Source organism: Triticum dicoccoides, chromosome 1A, assembly GCF_002162155.2.
Source record: "Triticum dicoccoides isolate Atlit2015 ecotype Zavitan chromosome 1A, WEW_v2.0, whole genome shotgun sequence".
NCBI classification, from domain to species: domain Eukaryota; kingdom Viridiplantae; phylum Streptophyta; class Magnoliopsida; order Poales; family Poaceae; genus Triticum; species Triticum dicoccoides.
In genome coordinates, this window is record NC_041380.1 from 230,925,385 (window position 1) to 230,946,643 (window position 21,259).

At 48.3% G+C, this 21,259-nt stretch overlaps 1 protein-coding gene across 1 annotated transcript; it reads right to left on the reverse strand.

Annotated features, from left to right (window-relative positions):
• Window positions 1-12,378: 12,378 nt before the first annotated feature.
• LOC119267239 (protein RRP6-like 2) lies at window positions 12,379-18,550 on the reverse strand. The gene is made up of 14 exons (XM_037548599.1): window positions 17,783-18,550; window positions 17,161-17,316; window positions 16,391-16,549; window positions 16,228-16,311; window positions 16,003-16,082; window positions 15,854-15,904; window positions 15,631-15,727; window positions 15,212-15,294; window positions 15,082-15,127; window positions 14,613-14,700; window positions 14,361-14,530; window positions 13,936-14,229; window positions 13,749-13,862; window positions 12,379-13,250 (listed from the first exon to the last, which is right to left on the reverse strand). Exons 1-14 carry the CDS (start codon window positions 18,488-18,490, stop codon window positions 12,648-12,650), a joined length of 2,733 nt encoding a protein of 910 aa, XP_037404496.1. The 5' UTR covers window positions 18,491-18,550; the 3' UTR covers window positions 12,379-12,647.
• Window positions 18,551-21,259: the final 2,709 nt, after the last annotated feature.

A 21,259-nucleotide genomic window follows, 5' to 3' on the forward strand; every position in this document is an offset into this window, starting at 1 on the left:
GCCATAGGGAAGAGGGGAGGCAGCCCACAAGGGGCAGCCACGCCCCCTCCCTATAGGGAGTCCGAATTGGACTAGGGAGGGGGCGCCCCCCCTTCCTTCCTTCCCCTTCCCCTCCTAGTTCGACTAGGAAAGGGGGAGTCCTACTCCTACTAGGAGGAGGACTCCTCCCCTCCTTGGCACGCCCTAGGGCCGGCCGGCCTCCCCCCTTGCTCCTTTATATATGGGGGCAGGGGCACCCTGGAACACACAAGTTGATTGTTTCCAGTCGTGTACGGTGCCCCCCTCCACCATAATCTACCTCGGTCATATCGTAGCGGTGCTTAGGCGAAGCCCTGTTCCGGTAGCATCATCATCACCATCATCACGCCGTCATGCTGACGAAGCTCTCCCTTGACACTCTGCTAGATCGTGAGTTCGTGGGACGTCACCGAGCCGAACATGTGCAGATCGCGTAGGTGTCGTACTTTCGGTACTAGGATTGGTCCATCGTGAAGACGTACGACTACATCAACCGCGTTTTCATAACGCTTTCGCTTACGGTCTATGAGGGTACGTAGACAACACTCTCCCCTCTCATTGCTATGCATCACCATGATCTTGCATGTGCGTAGGAAATTTTTTGAAATTACTACGTTCCCTAACAGGGGGCACCCTAGAACACACAAGATTGATCTCTTAGCCGTGTGTGGTGCCCCCCTCCACAGATTTCCACCTCATTCATATCGTTGTAGTGCTTAGGCGAAGCCCTGCGTCGGTAACTTCATCATCACCGTCATCACGTCGTCTTGCTAACGAAGCTCTCCCTCGACACTCAGCTAGATCTAGAGTTCGTGGGACGTCACCGAGCTGAACGTGTGCAGATCGTGGAGGTGTCATACCTTCGGTGCTAGGATCGGTCGGATCGTGAAGATGTACGACTACATCAACCGCGTTGTCATAATGCTTCCGCTTATGGTCTACGGGGGTACATAGACAACACTCTCCCTCTCGTTGCTATGCATCACCTAGAGGGATCTTGCGTGTGCGTAGAAATTTTTTTGAAATTACTGCGTTCCCCAACAATTTGAACACACATGCTTGTGTGAAAACAATCGTTTAAGATACTGCAAAAATCATGTATTTGATAAGCAAACTGAAGGATTCTTATTACAACTCATCGATCCGAGTGCTTAAAAATGGCGGAGCGGGTCCGCATTCCATGAGCATGGCGCATCTTCTTTCTTGCTACGTTGTAGAGGTGATACACCCCGTTGTGGATCACCTTGGTGATGATGAAGGGCCCTTCCCAGGCCGGAGCGAGCTTGTGAGGTCATTTCTAGTGCACTTGGAGCACAAGGTCTCCTTCCTGAAACACTCGGCCTCTGACATTTCGGGCATGGAATCAACGCAGGTCTTGTTGATAGATGGTCGACCGGATTAGATCCATCTCTAGTTCTTCTTCTAGGAGATCAATTGCATACTGGCGTGCCTGTTCTGTTTCAGCTTCAGAGAAGAGTTCCACTCGGGGAGCATTGTGCAGCAAATCACTCAGGAGCACAGCTTCAGCACCATATACCATGAATAAAGGGGTTCGATCAGTCGACCGATTAGGAGTCGTTCTCAATCCCCACAAGACAGACGACAACTTGGTCACCCAAGCTCCAGTCGCATGCTTGAGGTTGCGCATCAATTGAGGTTTCAGTCCTTGAAGGATCAAGCCATTCGCTCTTTCAGCCTGTCCATTCGACTACGGGTGCATAATCGACCCGAGTACCTTGGGAAGTGCAGAATGCTCTGAACTCATCATAATCAAAGTTGGAGTTGTTATCTATGATAATGTTGTGAGGAACTCCATATCGGAATATTAGCTCTCTGATGAAGCTATTGGTAGTGCTTGAATCAAGATTCTTGATAGGCTTGGCTTCGATCCACTTGGTGAACTTGTCGACTGTTATGAGCAAATGAGTGAAACTGCTTCTGCCAGTCTTGAAAGGTCCAACCATATCCAACCCCCAAACTTCAAAAGGCTAGATGAGTGGAATAGTCCTCAAGGCAGATGTTGGCTTGTGAGACATGTTTGAGTAAAATTGGCAGCCTTCGCATTTGTCGACTATATCTTTAGCCATCTCATTCGCTCACGACCAGTAGAATACCGCAGGGTATGCTTTGGCCACGATGGTCCGAGAGGACGCGTGGTGACCACAGGTCCCCGAGTGGATCTCATTTAAGATCAGTCGACCTTCTTCTGGAGATGCAATGCTGAGCTACTCCAGTAACACTTTCTCTGTAAAGATGTCCACTTATCACCATGAAGGCTTTGGATCTGCGTACAATCTGGCGGGCCTCATCTTCATCCTCTGGGAGCTCCTGCCTGAGCAGAGATGCAATATATGGCACCGTCCAGTCGGGAGTGATCACTAAAACCTCCATGATCAAGCCAACTACTGTTGGAACTTCAATCTTAGTCGGATTGGTTGAACTTATTGGTTGCAGGGGCTCCTCTGTAAAAGGATCTTCTTGAACTAATGGGGTATGGAGATGCTCCAAGAACACATTACTGGGAATAGGCTTCCGAGTGTAGCCTATCTTCGCCAGATCATCAGCTGCTTGATTCTTGAGTCGGGGTATGTGGTGGAGCTCCAACCCTTCAAACTTCTTCTCTAATTTTCTCACTACATTGTAGTAACCAGTCATGGCAGGGCTCCTGATGTCCCACTCCTTCATTACCTGATTGACCACCAAATCTGGGTTGCCGTAGACCATCAGGCGACGGACACCGACTGAGATGGCCATACGCAATCCATACAGAAGTGCCTCATAATCGGCTTCATTGTTTGAGGAGTCAAACTGAATCTAGAGGACATAAATGAGTTTATCGCCTCTTAGGAACACTAGGACCACTCCAGCACTAGATCCGTTCAACATCTTGGACCCATCAAAGAACATAGTCCAATGTTCCGAGTGAACTTGAGTCGGCTGTTGCTGCTCGATCCACTCGGCCAGAAAATCGGCTATTGCCTGAGACTTGATTGATTTCTTTGTTTCAAACTTGATATCCAAAGGAAGGAGTTCAATCACCCACTTGGCCACTCGACCGGTTGCATCTTGATTATTCAGAATTTTTGATAATGGAGCATCGTTGACGATTGAAATTGAGTGGTCTGCGAAGTAATGTGCAACTTTTTTCATGGTCAAATAAATCCCGTAGACAAGCTTCTGGTAATGCGGATGCCTTTGCTTAGATGGAGTCAAGACTTTAGAAATATAGTACACCGGGCATTGAACTTTGTAGGCTTTGCCTTCTTCTTCTCGCTCGACTGTGAGCACTGTGCTGACAACTTGTCCAGTGGCTGCGATATATAACAATAGAGGCTCTTTGCTGACTGGAGCAGCAAGCACCAGCTGGGTGGAAAGCAGGGCTTTGAGCTCTACAAACACTGCTTCAGCTTCGGGGGTCACTCGAACTTGTTAGACTTCTTCATTAGTCGGTAAAGAGGTAATGCCTTTTCATCGAGACGAGAGATGAATCGGCTCAATGCAGCCAAACAACCAGTAAGCTTCTGAACATCATGCACACACACAGGACGTTTCATTCGGAGAATTGCTCCAATCTTTTCTGTTTGCGTCGATCCCTCGTTCGGAAATGAGAAAACCGAGTAACTTTCCGCCTGGGACTCCGAATGTGAACTTCAACGGATTGAGCTTGATATCATATCTTCTTAGGTTGGCAAATGTTTCAGCGAGGTCAGTCTGCAGGTCGGAACTTTTACGTGACTTGACCACGATATCATCCATGTACGCTTCCACGTTTCGACTGATTTGAGTGAGCATGCACTTCTGAATCATGCGCATGAACGTGGCACTAGCATTCTCGAGGCTGAAGGGCATGGTAATATAACAAAAGCACCCACATGGGGTGATGAAGGCCATTTTTCTCATCGGGTCCATATAGTCAGATCTGATGGTACTCGGAATATGCGTCCAAAAAGGATAAACGCTCACACCCTGCATTTGAATCGACAATCTGGTCAATGCGGGGGAGAGGGAAGTGATCTCTCGGGCAGGCCCGATTGATATGCTTGAAATCGATACACATACAAAGTGAATCGTCTTTCTTTGGGACCATGACGACATTGGCGAGCCACTCGGAGTGGTATATCTTGCGGATGAACTCAGTTGCCAAAAGTCGAGCCACCTCTTCGCCAATTGCCTTCTTCTTCTCCACGGCGGACAAACGGAGGTGTTCCTTAACAAGTTTTGCTTTTGGGTCGACACGCAAACGGTGCTTAGCCAGTCCCCTGGGTACACCCGGCATGTCAGATGGTTTCCATGCGAAGATGTCCCGGTTCTCATGGAGGAACTGGATGAGCGCTTCTTCCTATTTACTGTTGAGTGTTGTTGAGATGTGAATCAGAGCAGCATTGGGGTCTTCCGGGTGAATGTTGATAGGCTTTGTTTCTCCTGCCGATTGAAATGCGGACTCTGAAGCAGGCTTCTTAGCTCACAACAAATCACTCGGATCTACATTCTTCTTATATTCTTCCATCTCTACTGCTGCCATCTACTCATTGGCAATCTTGGAGCCTTTCTGAAGACACTCCTCTGCTCTCTGTCGATTCCCTGTGACCGTGATCACTCCTCTGGGCCCTAGCATCTTCAACTTAAGATTATGTAACACGGTCGAGCCATGAAATGAGCATACGTGGTTCTGCCCAGAATTGCATGATATGCGTTGTGGAAATCTACCACCTCAAACATCAACTTCTCCTTGCGATAGTTCTTTTAATCATCGAAAACCACATCAAGGGTGATCTGACCGAGTGAATCTGCTTTCTTTCCTGGGATGACTCCGTGGAATCGCATGTTGCTCTCACTGAGTTTGGACATCGGAATGCCCATCCCTCGGAGGGTCTCAGCATACAGAATGTTCAATCCACTGCCACCATCCATTAGAGCCTTGGTCAGTCGGGTGCCCCCAACGACTGGGTCGACCACCAACGCTTGCCGCCCGGGGGTGGCAACATGCGCTGGGTAATCGTATTGGTCGAATGTAATGAGAGTTTTTTGACCACTTCAAATACTCCATGGTTGCCGGAGCAACCATGTTCACTTCTTTGTTGATAACTTTCAGTCGACTTTTTCTCTCTAAGTCAGCAAAAATCACCAAAGTAGCATTCACATTGGGGTAACCATCATCTTCTTCTTTCTCTTCTTCCTTATCAGGGTCCTTCTCTGGGGCTGGCCCTCTCTGAACTGCTAAATCAGGAGCCGACACTGTTGAGTGGTATGCTTGGGTAGAATCAAATTACCCTCTTCATCTTTTTTCGTGTGTATGTGACATGGTAAATCAAGGACGTCATTACCGGCCTGATCCTTCACCTTCTTGGGAACCCACGGCCCCTTAGTTTTCCTCTGAAATTTTCCTTGATTCAGAACTGCAGCCTCAGTGGGACCTGCAACTTCAGCCTTGCGCTTCTGCTTCCGAACGGAATTTCCACCTCCAGTGTCTTGGGCAACTGATTTTCCCTTTCCACTGTGGAGTCGGTCTTCCTCTTCGCCGTTAGCATAACGAGTGGCTATTTCCATCATTCGGGTCAAAGACATGTCTTCGGACCGACCGAATTTCAGATTGAACTCTCTGTATCGGACGCCCTCTTTGAAGGCGCAAACTACCTGGTGCTCTGACACATTTTCTACAGTGTGATGAAGGGTAGTCCATCTCTGGATGAAGTCTCTCAAAGTCTCATTCTACTTCTGAACACAGTGCTGCAATTCAGTCAGCCCAGCAAGTCGCTTGCAGGTGCCCTCGAATGTTTTGATAAACACTCGAGCTAGCTCTTCCCAATAGAAGATACTCCCTGGGGCCAACTGATTCAACCAAGCTCTGGTCGAACCCTCAAGCATCAGGGGGAGGTGCTTCATGGTTGCCTCCACCAATCTGCACAGCCACTCTATAATCTTCTAGCCATGTGTCGAGCTTCGACTCACCGGTGAACTTACTTACGCCCGTCGCCAACCTAAAGTTGGGGGGAATCTCAGCAGCTCGGGTGGCTCTGCTGAAACATTCGGGCCCAAAAACAAATGCTATGCTTCCAGTCGGGCAGTCTCTGTCTTGTCCTTCTCTGTGTGCCCGGCCCGTGTCGACCAAACCTTGTACGAGGAGTGATCTAGCATCGAACCCAGGCTCTCGTGGGTCGACTAGAGCCCTCCACTCATCACCATACGGACGCCTGTCATCATACCGTCGGGTCGCGTACGACCCGCCCCTCGGAGAGGGCGAAGGCACTCGGCAGTGGTCATCACGGGCATATCAATGATCATACTGTTCGTGGCCTCGCCCTAGGTACTGGTCCTGGTGGCGACCACGATCGTGTAACGCCCTCGATGCGGCTATATCTCCCACGTGTCGAAGCATGACTTAGAGGCATAACTGCATTGAAAGCAATGTCGCAAGTGAGGTAATCTTCACACAACCTATGTAATAAAATAGGGGAAGAAGATACATAGTTGGCTTACAATCGCCACTTCACACAATTACATGAATAAAGCATTACATCATCCAAATACAATCATGGTCCGACTACGGAACCAAAATAAAAGAAGAACCCCAAATGCGACAAGGTCCCCGATCGACCCCAACTGGGCTCCACTACTGATCAACTAGAACGAAACACCACAAAGGACAAGATCTTCATCGAGCTCCTCTTGAGCTTGGTTGCGTCAACTGCACGGTCTCATCGGCACCTGCAAGGTGGTTTTGGAAGTATCTGTGAGCCACGGGGACTCAGCAATCTCGCGCCCTCGCGATCAAGACTATTTAAGCTTATGGGTAAGGTAAAAGGTATGAGGTGGAGCTGCAGCAAGCGACTAGCATATATGGTGGCTAACATACGCAAATGAGAGCGAGAAGAGAAGGCAAAGCACGGTCGAGAAACTATGATCAAGAAGTGATCCTAGAACAACCTACGTCAAGCATAACTCCAACACCGTGTTCACTTCCCGGACACCGCCGGAAAGAGACCGTCACGGTAACACACGCGGTTGATGTATTTTAATTAAGGTCAACTTCAGGTTTTCTACAACCGGACATTAACAAATTCCCATCTGCCCATAACCGCGGGCACGGCTTTTGAAAGTTCAAATCCCTGCAGGGGTGTCCCAACTTAGCCCATGACAAGCTCTCACGGTCAACGAAGGAATAGACCTTCTAGCGGGAAGACCCGATCAGACTCGGAATCCCGGTTACAAGACATTTCGACAATGGTAAAACAAGACCAGCAAAGCCACCCAGATGTGCCGACAAATCCCGATAGGAGCTGCACATATCTCGTTCTCAGGGCACACCGGATGAGCCAGACGTCGGGTAAGCCAGCCCAGAGTTGCCCCTGGTAGCCTCGGACATCGCTTAGTTGGACCAACACTTAGAGAAGCACTGGCTCGGGGGGGTTAAAATAAAGATGACCCTTGAGCCGGCCGACTCAAGGGAAAGAAAAAGGCTAGGTGGCAAATGGTAAAACCAATGTTGGGCCTTGCTGGAGGAGTTTTATTCAAGGCGAATTGTCAAGGGGTTCCCATTATAACCCAACCGCGTATGGAACGCAAAATCCGGGAACATAACACCGATATGATGGAAACTAGGGCGGCAAGAGTGGAACAAAACATCAGGCATAAGGCCGAGCCTTCCACCCTTTACCAAGTATATAGATGCATTAATTAAATAAGATATATTGTGATATCCCAACAAGTAAACATGTTCCAACCAGGAACAACATCTCCATGTTCCAACAAGGAACAAAACTTCAATCTTCACCTGCGACTAACAACGCTATAAGAGGGGCTGAGCAAAGCGGTAACATAGCCAATCAACGGTTTGCTAGGACAAGGTGGGTTAGAGGCTTGGTGCAACAATATGGGAGGCATGATAAGCAAGTGGTAGGTATCGCAGCATAGGCATAGCAAAAGAGCGAGCAACTAAGCAAGCAAAGATAGAAGTGATTTCTAGGGTATGGTCATCTTGCCTGAGATCCCGCAAGGAAGAAGAACGAGTCCATGAAGCATACAAACGGACGTAGTCAAACGGTTCCTCACAAACACGACGTTACCGGAAACAACCCGAAGAAGCACACCGGAAAGAAGCAAACAACATAGTAAACAACCAACACAGAATCATGGCATGATGCACAAACAAGTATGATGCATGTCCGGATTAAAGCGGCATGGCATGGCAAAGTGCACAAGCAATCCTACAAATTAAGTGGAGCTCAATATGCAACTCCATTGCATATTGACCGAACACCACATCAATTATTTAGTTCACTCTCGGTTAGGTACCCAACAATATTAAATGTTGTTTAAACGTGGCAAGAGGTGAAGCATAACAAAACTATATCATCTAAATAATTTAAATGGGGCTAGATATAATAAACAACAAAACCGGTAAACCCCAAATGCAATTATCAATTTGGTGCAACAACAATTTTAACCAATCTTGAAGTTGTTATCATGATGCGGATGACATGTGCAAGTTTAAGCAATTTTTAATAAAAGTTGACAAGAGCATTATGAAGCATTTGTCACCGTGGTGCCAAGGAAAAGGGGTGCCACGGCGACGAATACGAAAATGATGCCACGGCAACATATCGGTTATCAGGTAGTCCACGGGGATACCGGTGCAAAAGGAAAAGTGACGGGAGCGTGCAAGAGATGGTGGGATGATCCCGGATTCCAGGTGTCCCACGGGTTAGTGGCATGGAAAACGAGTGACAATACGGACACGGTGCAGACAAAGGGTGCATCTCATCCAACATGCATTCATGCGTTCACGGGCGTCGACTCGGGGTTATACCTTCGAAGCGTGCAAAAGGGACGGTTCTCGTTCGGTGCAAAGTAAAGGAAGTAGACGTTCTCGGGACGTTCGTCGTGGAGGTAGTCGTACACGGCGACGGTAGTTGTACACGGGTTTTCAGCCACGGAAGTAGTCATACAATGTTTTCGTAGAGGTACTTGACGAATCCGAGTAACTTGGGGTCGGCGGTGGTCGTTCACGTATCGTCGTGGTACTTGGCGATTTCGGAGACGGCGGAAGACGAACTTGGCGGTCCTCGTTGACCTAGTACTTGGCGTTATTTCCGGTTCGGTGATCGTTTTAGGCGTCGGGCGTCGAGGTACTCCACTGCCAACATCACCCGGGTGCATAAGGCAAAACTTGTGGCGCTGCACCTAAATAGATGCCACAAGGGAAAGATGCCTGGTCGAGACAGAAGACCGGTGACGCGGCTGCGGGCACCGGGGGGCATGGCTCCAAAGGGCAGGGCCGGAGACGAGGCAACTGTCAAGGAGGAGTTGGTCATAGCAGCACCAAGGCAGCAGCGGAGCTCTAAGCTCGGTTCCATGGCGGCAGCTGCAGGCGAAAAGGACCCACACCGACGTGGTCAACGCGGGCTCGCGCGGCCTCCTGCGGGACCTGGCAAACAACACAGAAGCAGGGCAGCGACCACGCTGCCCCTGTGGTGGAGGTCAGCACCAATGGGGACGGGGCACCGGAGTTGGGTCCGGCCGTGACCTCGCCGGACCTTGGGGCGAACAACGGAGGTGGAGGACTTGGAGCCCCGGACGTCAGTGCAACTGGAGCACGGGGAGGCGAAGCATGCGGGAGCAGAGGCGAGGTAGAGGCGCCGGGCTCCGGTGACAGGATGGACGATGGCGACGGGGACAGCGTGGGACACCGGACCGAAGAGCGGGCATCGCTCGGCGGCAGGGCCGGCGCTGGACGTGGCTGCCGGGGGGGATCGGGCGCGAGCGAGAGGGTGTGGCGGCGGCAGAAGACTAGCGAGAGGAGGAGAGGGATCGAGGGAGGAGTGTCTACGGCCAGCGAGCGAGAAGAGGAGCACGCGCGAGGGAGATGGGGATCGGGCTGCGGGTCTCTCTAGCGGCGCGAGGGAAGAGGAGATCGTGAGGAGAGGGAGGTTGGTTCGTTGGGCCTAGGGTTAGGAAGTAGGTTTAGGTGGGCTGCGGGGAAGGATGGGCTGGCCTGGGCTAGGTTAGATGCAGCTGGGCCCAAATGGCCTGCTGGGCTCCCTTCTCTCCCTCTCTTGATTCTACTCTTAACAAAAACAAAGACAATAAAATAGGAGAAAGGAAAAGAGAGAAGAGAAGGTTAGAGGAAGAATTTGGGCACGGGGGTAATTTTCACGGACTCAGAAAAATGAGCACGGTCCGGGAAAATAGAAAAAGGTCAAGTTTGAAAGATTAAATTCAAATTCTTTTGAATTTAATTCAAAAGGTTTGAACTAGGATAGGTTTTTCAAAGTGCCCAAAAATGTTGAGAAATTAGGTGGAGCTCCGGAAAATGATGAAAGGACATGTGGCAAAGTTAGAGGCCAAGAGTTGAAATAATAAAAGGCATTGGGATTTTTGCAAGTGTGTTAAGGTAATTCCACATAATTGGAATAATTACTATAGCTCTCTAAATATCGAGAGGATAAGTTGTAAAGAGAATCACCATGTGAATTCCCTCGGTTTAAATGGATCGACAATCCATACGGTTTATTTAGTTGAGTTAAGAAAAGAAATGACATGATGCAATGCACATGATGCAAAGATGAAATGCAGCGGACCAAACAAAACACACGACGAAACCCGGAAACCCTGGAAGGCAACTGAAGCTCCGGTCTTGGGGCGTTACAGATCGTCACGCCGCGGAAGCGATCTTGGGCTATGCGCCGACTGAAGTGTGTCTGCAACCATGGATCTGCTATGAATCATGTTGCGCGACTAAGAAATAGCGGAGTTTAATTCACCCGCTGCCTGAAGCAGCGCTCGGATCTGCATCAAACCTCTATCAGCTTCTGAACGAGAAGGCTGAATTGATTTTGCTATACGAGCTGCAGCTGTAAGATTCTGGATCGGAGTGCGGTATACCTGAGGTTCAGGCGGAAACAACTGTCGCGGCCGTCGATTGGATTTAGGGATCTGTCGGTGAGCATGTTCGTCGAGTGAGTCTTGGAGATTTTCCAGACACGCGCGCTCAACTAAGGTAGCTAGGCGCGTAGCTTCCAAGGCCTGAGCCTCAGAGGTCTCCCTAATGATGGGGGTATGGAGCGCCTCCACGTTGCGACGATGCAGCTCTTCTCTCTGCTCCGAAGTGAGGGCTTCAGGATGATATTCTTCGTGACCACGCGATGGGCGGCCGCCGCCGCCGCAACGGAACCTAGGCGGGCTGCGAGGCGAATCGGCCATAAGGACCTCCGACGCAGGGTCGCTGCTCCCGCGCTCGAAAAGAGTGTCCGCCGAACCAGTCGAATGGTCCGTAGAGGGATTCGTCAGGCTCGATAGCCACAACTTGAGGGGTGGCCGACTGGCGAGCCACCGCGTGCTTTACCCACCGCTGGAGCCGCGACCGACCGGACCGCTTGGGGGGCGTACAGCGGGGAGAGTGGACGCCGCGGGAGCCGACCGATACTGGGTCGACGGCTGCCACAGGAGGACGCCGCAGGCACTCGCGCGGAAGTGAGCTGCCCCACGGATGGGAAGGGCTTCGACGTCGAGAGGGGCTTCTTGAAGCCAAGCGGAGACGTCAGCGACGAAGATGAGAGCGCCGAGTCGGATCTCGTGGCCCAAAGCCAAACCACCGCCGGAAACCATGTTGATGGAGATCAGAAAAACCGCAATCTCGCCGGAAGTCGCTAAGACGTCTGCCTCATGGTGGGCGCCAACTGTCGTGGGAGTAAGTCTAACAGTAAGGATATGGGGTACGAAGGAGGAGGCAAGGTCCTAGCTACGGTGAGGTCGTACACACAAGTTTTACGAGTTCAGGCCCCTCTTAAAGGAGGTAACAGCCCTACGTCTTGGTTTCCGAAGGCTTGTCGACTGGAATGTGTGTGTGAGTTACAAGGGGTGCGAACCCTTGTGCTAGAGGAGGGGATGGCTTATATAGAGTGCGCTAGGCCCCTCCAGCCTCAGACAGAGGCGTTACTGATAACGTCTGCTATAATGACTAATAATGACCTTTAAGACTACAAAGTGAACGCCTGACCGTTGTCATCCTAGGGTGGCTTTAGATCTTCTGTACTCCGAGTGATTCTTCATATAGTCGAGTGACTCTATCTTGGTCGAGTAGAATTAGGGTATCCGAGTGAAATAACTGGTTGAGTGGCTTGCACTCCAAGGTGATTTCAGTCGGTTTCTCCTGTTGTATTTCAAATGTCTTTGACTTTAGAGCAATGTCTTTGGATAGAGCATCTAGATCAGGCTTATGACCCTACTCTAGATCAGGCTTATGACCCTATCCTAAATACATGGCATCATCAACACGCCCGCCTCTATCAGGCATCCTGGATTTAGCAAATAATCGGACTCTTGGGACAACAGGAATTACATACATAAAAATAAAGACGGGAATTAATTGCATGGTTTCCATGAGAATGGATGCCATAGTAGTTTGCTTGTTTCAATGAGAATTTTTCTTGTGTGTTAATCAAACAACCAGAAGAAGGTTGGAGGCGATCACTTTTGTGTTGGTCATCAAACAGGCCTCCATAGTATCTCACATAAGAGCATTTCCAATGACTTACCGACGAATGCCAAATCATGCGCGTTGTTCCACTTCCCCCTGTACTCTTTAGGTTACAAATACAATGCCTCGGTCGGATAGTACATCTCTCAACTAACTAATGGTACGTAGCACTCCTGTTGCCAGAAGGTGGGAAAGCCTGTCGCCTTCGTGGATTCTGGAAGTTCCCTTCATCCTCTTCGCCGCCACCGGCACCGGGGGTTTGTTTCAAACTTTTCCGTTTATCTCCAGAATCCACATTGATAGCGCTGGCCACTGCATTGTCCTTTCTTCTCTCAGATCTAACTTCTCCAAATGAAGTATTCTTTCTAGCTTCAGCGTAATCGAAGGCCTTCAGCTGATCATTAAATTCCAGTTCTTCCGGTGCTTGGTGCTTCTGTTGAAGGTCTCTGCTCTCGTCGAGGGATCTGCAGCGCTGCTCGATGCCAGAGGAAGGCTCAGGAGGGGAGCTAGACACATCGGTGTCTCCAGGTTTGCAATCGCTCTGTCCATCTGCGTTGCCGTTTTCTGGGTCATCTGTTCCAGTGTCCAGCTGAATCACTTCCTCCATCCGAGACACAGGATCCTCGCACATGATTTCTGCTTCATGTTCCGACGATTTTGCTACTGGAGGGCTAGTTGCTGGAGGATTTGCACCGCCTGAGAAATGATGGAAAGGCAGTACCACGGAAGACTTGATCTTCTCCACCTTGCTTTTATTCTGCATTTGTAACACAAGCCAAGCAAAGTCAAGCATTACTAGGGAAAGCTAATGCGGGAAAGTGCTTTCTGTTGCATCCAAAAATCAGAACAAAGATAACATAATGAAGACAAGTCACCAACCTTTCCACAGTGAGAACTTTGGTACAAATTTCAAGTAGCATCTATACTGAGACATTGACATTTACCCCATGTGGCTATATAGAGAGAATAGAGACTACAAAGGGAATTCGCAAAAAGAGGATACCATTCCATATCTTGCCCCTTAATTACTTGAGTAAAGTGGGAGCTCTTGGTTTATCTCTTTGGAACAGAAGTCATAACTAATTTATTTACATGCACTTATTTTCCAATGTACCAAAGGTATCCCATGTAGGCAAGGGGTTTGGGGTACACCCACAGTTCGAACACAATTAGTAAATTAATTCAAGATCTCCATCACTTGTTAATTCTACAGTGGAGGAAAGAGAAAAAAGGACAGAGCAGAAACATCCAATACCTGGTCACTTGAAAATCCTGGAAATAGATTTGGCCTTCTTGCGGTAGAGGGTTTTCCTAACAGAGCACCAAAAGCCGTAGGTCTCTTCGATACTTGAACTGTTGCCTTTATTACCTGAACAATGGAGCTGTTTAGATACTGATACAGCAGAAGAAATATAGCAAACAAAGGCAAATGATTTTCTTACTTGCTGCTGACCACCACCATTGCTCGGTATCACTGTATCTGCTTGCCCGGTAGCGCCTGGCAACGCCCCAAAGCTCTTGGTTTCAGGTGTGATGTTATCTAGTTGCAAATTACCTAAAGAAGCTCCGCTCGTAACATTCCCGGTACAGAAAGAAGCAGTATGGACATTTGTAATCACTGTGGGAGCTACATCAGGTTCAGCAATCAGCTGAAGATTACTTTCATTACTATCAGCATCGACGGCAGGAATCATTTCACTGTCTTCACTGCCGTCCTTCGCTTCTGCCGCCATTAACTACACAAAATGATGCGTTAGTATGAAAAGCAGCCCAGATTCCTTAGTAAATCTCTGAGAAGTTAGTTCCTACAAATTGCAACAGTAAAGGAATGATAATAGATAAGTTAAACATAGATCACCAGAACTACCTCTTCCAGCCTTCCCTTCTTCAGTTGCTCAGCTATACTTTCAAAAGCATCGGCATTTGCGACGGCATTCCTTATGATAGTAATGACATGTCCGAGATAGTGCTCAAGAAATTTATTTTTTGACTTCACTGTTCTTTTTAACCTCCCAGTGGTCACAGGCATCTGCTTGGCTGTAGTCCAAATTCAAAGGATAAATTAGCCAGGCTAACTCACGCATGTAAGCAATGTACATAGATTAGGAAAGAGCAATGCCTATTTCAAGTAGAGTCTTATTGGGTAATATATAACCAGTGCTCTCATCCTCAGCACGAGCGACGCCATCTCTCCATTGATATAGACCCTGTGATGGGAAACAACTACATAAGGAATGGTAGGAATGATTTCATTTCAACTTATAACTGAGTATTAGGTAGTCACAAATAGCAGTCTAGCACATTAGGCAAGCAGAGGCATAAAACACAAAACAGAACAATGTCATAAATAAAATTAAAATGTCTTTTCATTAAGGTAGATCATCTGGAGTTAAAGAAACCAGGCACAACTTACAACAGTGTAGTATAAATAAGAAAGCATCCACAAGGACTGAACTATGGGGTCTGGAAGAACTCTGTTCATTTTCAGCAAAACGCAGTGTATGTGTCCAAGTGGAGAAAACTTCTCAATGATCAAGATGCCAGTATCAAGAAGAATCACAAACACTTCAAACAGGAAAAGTACTTACAGCAAGAACTGCCAGCTGCCTTGCACTCAAGTCATTTTCTTTCAACCTGCAATTACATAAAAAAAAATGACATTACACTGCTTGAATGGTTTCTAGAACAAAAACATGGTAAACCAAGAGAAATACAGACCCATGTATGTAAAGGTATGATGAATCAGTCAGCAGCTCCTTCTCATATAGTTGCAAGCAAATTCCATTGCTGCGCTTGCAAACCTGCAGTAATGGCAGACATCTGATTACTTGCTTGTATGCTCTACGGTCCACACAAGTTCAGGTACTGAAGTCACTAAGTCAATCCATAAGTAACAAAAGTGGTAGCAAAAGAATGTGCTTGTGTTCCTCAATACACAAGTTTACATCAGTTCTAAGGCGCACATTCTGAAATTCAAGCACACAATCAATTGCATCAGATGCTGCATAGAAATTGTCAACAACAAAATCTATTGCTGCCAGAGGCAGAGAATACCAAACAATGCATGTAAAAGAAACTTCACCATCAAACAAGCAAACGAGGAAAGACTAGTGAGCAAAACAAACAAAAAACATTACCTCCAAAAGAAGATCATCGCCTGAAGGCTCATTCACCAATCGCAATCGCATCAAGTCATATATGTAGAGCAGATAGTGTGTATCTTCTCTAGCATACCTGAAACGCATAGTCACAATCAGACACACTTGATGGACATATTTAGTGAGGGCAGAGTAAATAAGAAATGGAAGAACAAAATGCGGCAATCCAAAGCTAATCCAAGAGGAATTCAAAGCACTGTACTTGGTCATTTCATCAGGAAGTGGCCTCAGCCTCCAATCTGCACTCTGATATCTGCAAGAGATGTATGTCTTAGTCATGCTCTTCAGAATATAATTCGTGACATGGCAAGTATAAGAAAAATGTACTCTAGAATAAGAAGTAGTATGTACTCTTTGTTTGCTGTCACTCCACAGAAATATTGCAGAAGATGCTCCAGGCTGTTGCGGTCCATTTGTAAGATTCTTGAAGCCTATTTGCATTTTGATGAGAAGGTCAAGCTTTAATTTATAGAAAACCAAAACGGCCATTTTAACTAAATAATTTAATCATAAAAGAAAACAATAACTGAACTGGATGCTAGGGCCATGCTGCTGTTTATCTATGCTGAATCATACCTGCCCTGTGTCGAAAAGGTTGCACACGTATATTCCAAAGTCTCTTTGAAGCCATATTATATCACGACCTGCCCCATGCATTACCTATTTTCCCATGAGAGCGATGAGAAACTGGACTTTGAACAATAGCAAGAACACATATATGCAAAAGAGCAAGGTGTACCTTCTTCTTAGTTGGATCTTGAAAAACTTCTCTCAAGTTCTCACCAAGACAATTGCGGAGCTTAAGAGTGTCTACAATAAAGTCCTCGGTTCTAGTTGAAATCTGCATCAGGCAGGTGAGACCCTGAAAAGACCTATAGTGGTTGTGTTCCAAATCAACCTGAAAACAGAAAAATAAATGGAAATTGATTTAAGTTCGTAATTAGAGTACCCTGACACAAAACAAATCAATTGTACACGGTGACAATAGTTAGCAGTAGACAGTAGTTAGGAGGCAAAAGAAGACTGCAGAGCATGCTACATTTCTGTGTAACCTGCGGCAGAAGTTGTGAATTTGCGTTGCTGGATGCATACTACACTGACAATGGAGAAAATTGTAGGGGGCAGAAACAACCATTGGCAGCAAAGGTGGAGTGAAACAAGGCAAGAAAGATGATGGTAAGTAATGAAACCTAAAGCACGGCATGCGAATATGACTATTTAACAATGCTATTTAATATTTACAGCATGTCATATCAATATGAGTATTTAATCGTCAACGTCCATGCTTTAACAACTCTAGCAGGCAGGAAAGGCCCAACTTCCCACATAGATCTAGCACTGCAATGAGAATTGTGACTCTGGTACTAATAGCAACGTAATTAGACTTCTGAATACTCATATAGTCAACCAGACAGCTAGTTGAGTCGTGAGGCACAGGCAAGAACAATACTGCATTTCTATAAAGTGGAAGCAAGAAAACCGATAGATACTACTAGTACTGTTACTTACAGCAAACTCAGTTGCACTCTTCAGCTTTGTCACCAACACTTCCAAGGTTTTCCGGTCTTCAACAAATGTAAAAGGGGTGTCATCTAAAGCAGGTGGCTTTAATGGCTCACTTTCAGGAACACGCCTGTCAAATAGTTGCTCCATGGGGAGTTTTTCCTGCAATGAGACAGCGGCGTCACACCACTCTGCTCACATTTGATAAATGCATGCAGAATAAAGAAAACAGCAGTTCTCTCCAATTTCTCTGGAAGAAACACTGATATTAGATAAATTACACTGCTGACTCTTCATTCCTCCATACTCATGTTATTTTCTTTTATTCACACAATCTCGTATGACATCTAGTCTCCACTACCTAACACATTTCAATAGTCATGTACCAGCTAATTTAAGGTTTTATACTCCCAGATGTTGAGAAAACTAATCACCGTTCATGTGCAACACTTGATAATCTTGCAAATGCAATAAATAAATTATCTACTGCATGCTTCACTAAACAATAATGGCTCATTTGGCACCTTCCATGGATGATTTCATCATAAATTTCTGAACAGATTAATCTTGAATTGTTGAGGGGAAGGTGTGGTGTGAGATTAGAATAAACATGTGCGGAAGCACTAACCAGTGGGTGTATGGCACGGGCACCGTCATCGCTGCGCTCAAGGAAGGTATGGTCGAATGGCTTGCTCGTGTTGTCCACCACAATGCGGTGCACGTCCTGCGGGCGTGGGATGGTGGGGATGTGGAAGGGCACCTTCGGCTTTGGCCCTGATGCTGCAGCCCTATCCATGGTGGCCATCCTCACCGAACCAGAAGATCCAAAGGCCTCACTTCTGCCAACTCCTTCCTCTCCCATACCCACCTTCTTCTTCTTCTTGCCGTAGACAACCTGGAACCCGTCCCCCGCCATCTCTTCTGCCGCGACTTTCCGTCCCTGGGCCTCCTCCTTCTCCCGCAGCGCCTTGAACTCGTCCGCGGAGGCGGCAAACATCTCGAGCAGGTCGTCATTGCGGGCGACGAGCCAGTCGTAGGCGTCGTCGAGGTCCTCCGTGGGGAAAGGCGGCTGCTGCTGCTGCTGCTTGGGGAGGAGCGTGGAGGCGCCGAGGACGCCCAGGGAGGACTCGGCCCTGGCGGCGGCGGCGGCGACGGGGGACTTGAAGGAGGGGAAGTTGTTGTAGAAATGGAAGTCGCGGGCCGGAGGGATCGCGCGGGAGCGGGCTGACAAGCGCGCGGCGGCGGAGGCGAGCGAGCCCGACGAGGCCTCGACGGCCACGGCCGACTTGTTCTGCTTCCACGGCGGCGGTGGGTGAGGGGCCTCGTCCGCTTCCATGGCGAGTTGGGTGGGGAAAGTGGCGCTAGCGGTTTAGGGTTTATGGCAGAAGAAGAAAGACGGGAGCGGCCTGTTGCGAGTTATGTGTGAATTTCCGCCCCCTTTTCTATTTATTTATTTATTTATTGCGTGGTTTTCGTGCTGAATTTCCGCCTCCTTCCTGTACGCGGTTCTGGTGCTTTACGGTTCGAGCACACGGATGCGATTACATTTTCAGATCCGATCTTTGCTCCACTACAGGAATTGTGGATTTGTGGGTTATTTTCTCCAAATCAAGACCCTCTTTTTTTTATCATAACAATTTTAATCATTTAAGTTCAAAAAAAAACTTTAATCATTAAATACCACTTGGCATGAGTGGTAAGCTATATCAAAATCAAACAAGTTTATTCACTAAATAATGGCCAGATTGTTTACCTGGTGTGAGAGAATAAACTCAGGGACATTAAATTCCTAGGATTCAGACCTACTCCCTCTATTCCAAAATAGATGTAGGGTGGAACTCTAGGGGCCGATCTTCCACGAAATGGAGGGAATCTAATGAATAACACGAAGAACACGACGGGAAACACTAAGAACAAATCCAATCACACATACACTAAACAATCAAACACACAAGATCCACAAAGGTACATAAACAACAAAGAAAAAGATATAAGGTAAAGTTCATCCCAAATCCAAAGGAGATGGGGGCTTGATGATCTAGATAGATCCTTCTCCGAGGGGGTCTTGATATCCCTCGGGATCTTCTCTTAGATGGAGGTTTTGGCCTTCAATGGTGTTGTAGGGTGGAACCCTAAGTGGAGATCTTTCACGAATTGGAGGGAGAATCCCCAAGAACAAGATGAACACAAGAGGAAAAACAAGAGAAAACACTCAATTGACTAGATCCAATCACACATATGCTAGATCCAAGAACATACAAGAGGTCACAATGATTCAAGAACAACAAAGGAAAGATACAAGATACTAGTTCATCCCAATCCTATGAGGAGAGAGGTCTTGATGATCCTGTGATGGGATCCTTCCCACATGTGGGGGTCTTGATATCCACAAGTGGATCTTCTCCCTTAGGAGGGCATGATCTTCTAGAGGAATGGGTACAAGGAGCAAAGCTCACATAATCATCTCATATACTTTGCTATCCCTAACAAATGGTCTAGGTACGGAATATATAGGTAGGTGGATGGAGGGGATGAAAAGGAGGCCCAACAGGAGCTCACAGTCGTCCATCCTGATGGGCCCGTGCGCACGGGGTAAGTTGGGCCCGTGCGTACGGGGTCCCGTGGGCACGGTACAAGCTCGTGCGCACGGGGTGCTCCGGCGCCAGCTTCCTATGTAGTCCGTGCGCACGGGGTCTTCGAGGCCCGTGGGCACGGGGTCGCCTGGGAGGTGCAAAGTTGATCTTGTTGCACTCCTTCCTCCTTGTGGCCTTGTGTGACGCCCCAGACCGTTGCGCCAGGTGTCTTCAAGTTATTCATCGTCGTTGCCATGTCATTCGCTTGCGTGTTGCATCTTGCCATGTCATCATGTACATTGCATCATCATGTTTTCAAAACTTGCATCCGCCTCGGTCTCCTAGTTTTTTCCGTTGTCCGTACTGAGCCCAGACACCCTTGCACACGCCCGCGGCATGTCCGAAATATTATTTTATAAGTGGCCGGAAAATGTTCTTGGAATGGGATGAAAGATGGCGTGCGGTGTTGTTATGTTGTCGGTAGACCGCCTGCCAAATTTCATCACATTCGAAGTCCGTTTGATAGCCCAACCGTTAAACATATAGCGGCATTATAGCCGGTCATATGTCGGACGTTTTCGGTCTCCGGAAATAGTCGTCGGGCTGCACTCCTTCCCCTCTCTCTTCTCAGTCCAACCACACTTGACCTTGTTCGCCTACCCCCCTGCATCAGTGCAACGAACCCCTCGCGCGCGTCCGAAAGTTGTCCCGAACCCGACCCGGACAGTCGTCACCGTTGGTTCCGGATCATCCCCAAACGTCCCTAAAATATCATCATTTTCTTATTTGGACACCCTACCTATTTTTTTCTCTCGACCGTCCGATTTAGATCAGACGGACCGGATTAGCCCCTACCCAAAAATCCTATTGCTATATATAATCCAACCCTAGACCAATCCCTAAAACCTAGGCTTTTTGTCCCTCACCCCGCCGCCGCCACATCTTCCTCGGGATCCCCATCGCCCAACCCAGCGCCTCCACTGTTTCGCCCGATCCAATCCCCTCCGCCTCCACTCTCTGCCTCCACCGCACATCCATCCGGCCGCCGTCTTGCCTCACCCAAGCAGCAGCGCGGCACCAAAGCAGCCCCGAGTTCCTCCTCTTGCGCCTCTACGCTCGATCCCCTTCGCCTCGTGCCACTTTGTCGCCGGCAAGCTTCGTCGGAGATGAGCGCTGATGCCTGCTTCTTCTTCTTCTTCCCGTGCTCCTTCTGTTTCCATCTCTCATCTCCCTGCTTTTTCTCTCTTTTTGTGAGCAGGGGATCCGCCATCGACAGCCGCAGCAGCGACCTCGCCGACTCGGAGCTCCTCGTCGCCAATTCCCACACCCTACTTCCCTGAGACCCGCGTTGTCGCTGCCTTGCTCCGTCCCCGCCATTTTTGTCGACGGCCTCCTCTCAAGCCGGCGCCGCCAGCTACTTCCCCGCTGGAGCTTGTCGCCTCTACGTTCACGCCGCCGCGCCCCGCCATCTTCAACCTCGTGTTGCTCAAGTCGCTGTCGCCGTTTGCCTTCTCGGGCGCCCCTTGCCTCGT

Excerpts from the sequence above, each read along its gene's own strand:
- LOC119267239 (XM_037548599.1), bottom strand. The coding sequence starts at position 18,490 with ATGGAAGCGGACGAGGCCCCTCACCCACCGCCGCCGTGGAAGCAGAAC. Across the intron at positions 14,230-14,360 it reads AGAAGGGAAGGCTGGAAGAG|TTAATGGCGGCAGAAGCGAA; the intron begins GTAGTTCTGGTG and ends CATTTTGTGTAG. Across the intron at positions 13,251-13,748 it reads CAGGATTTTCAAGTGACCAG|AATAAAAGCAAGGTGGAGAA; the intron begins GTATTGGATGTT and ends TTACAAATGCAG.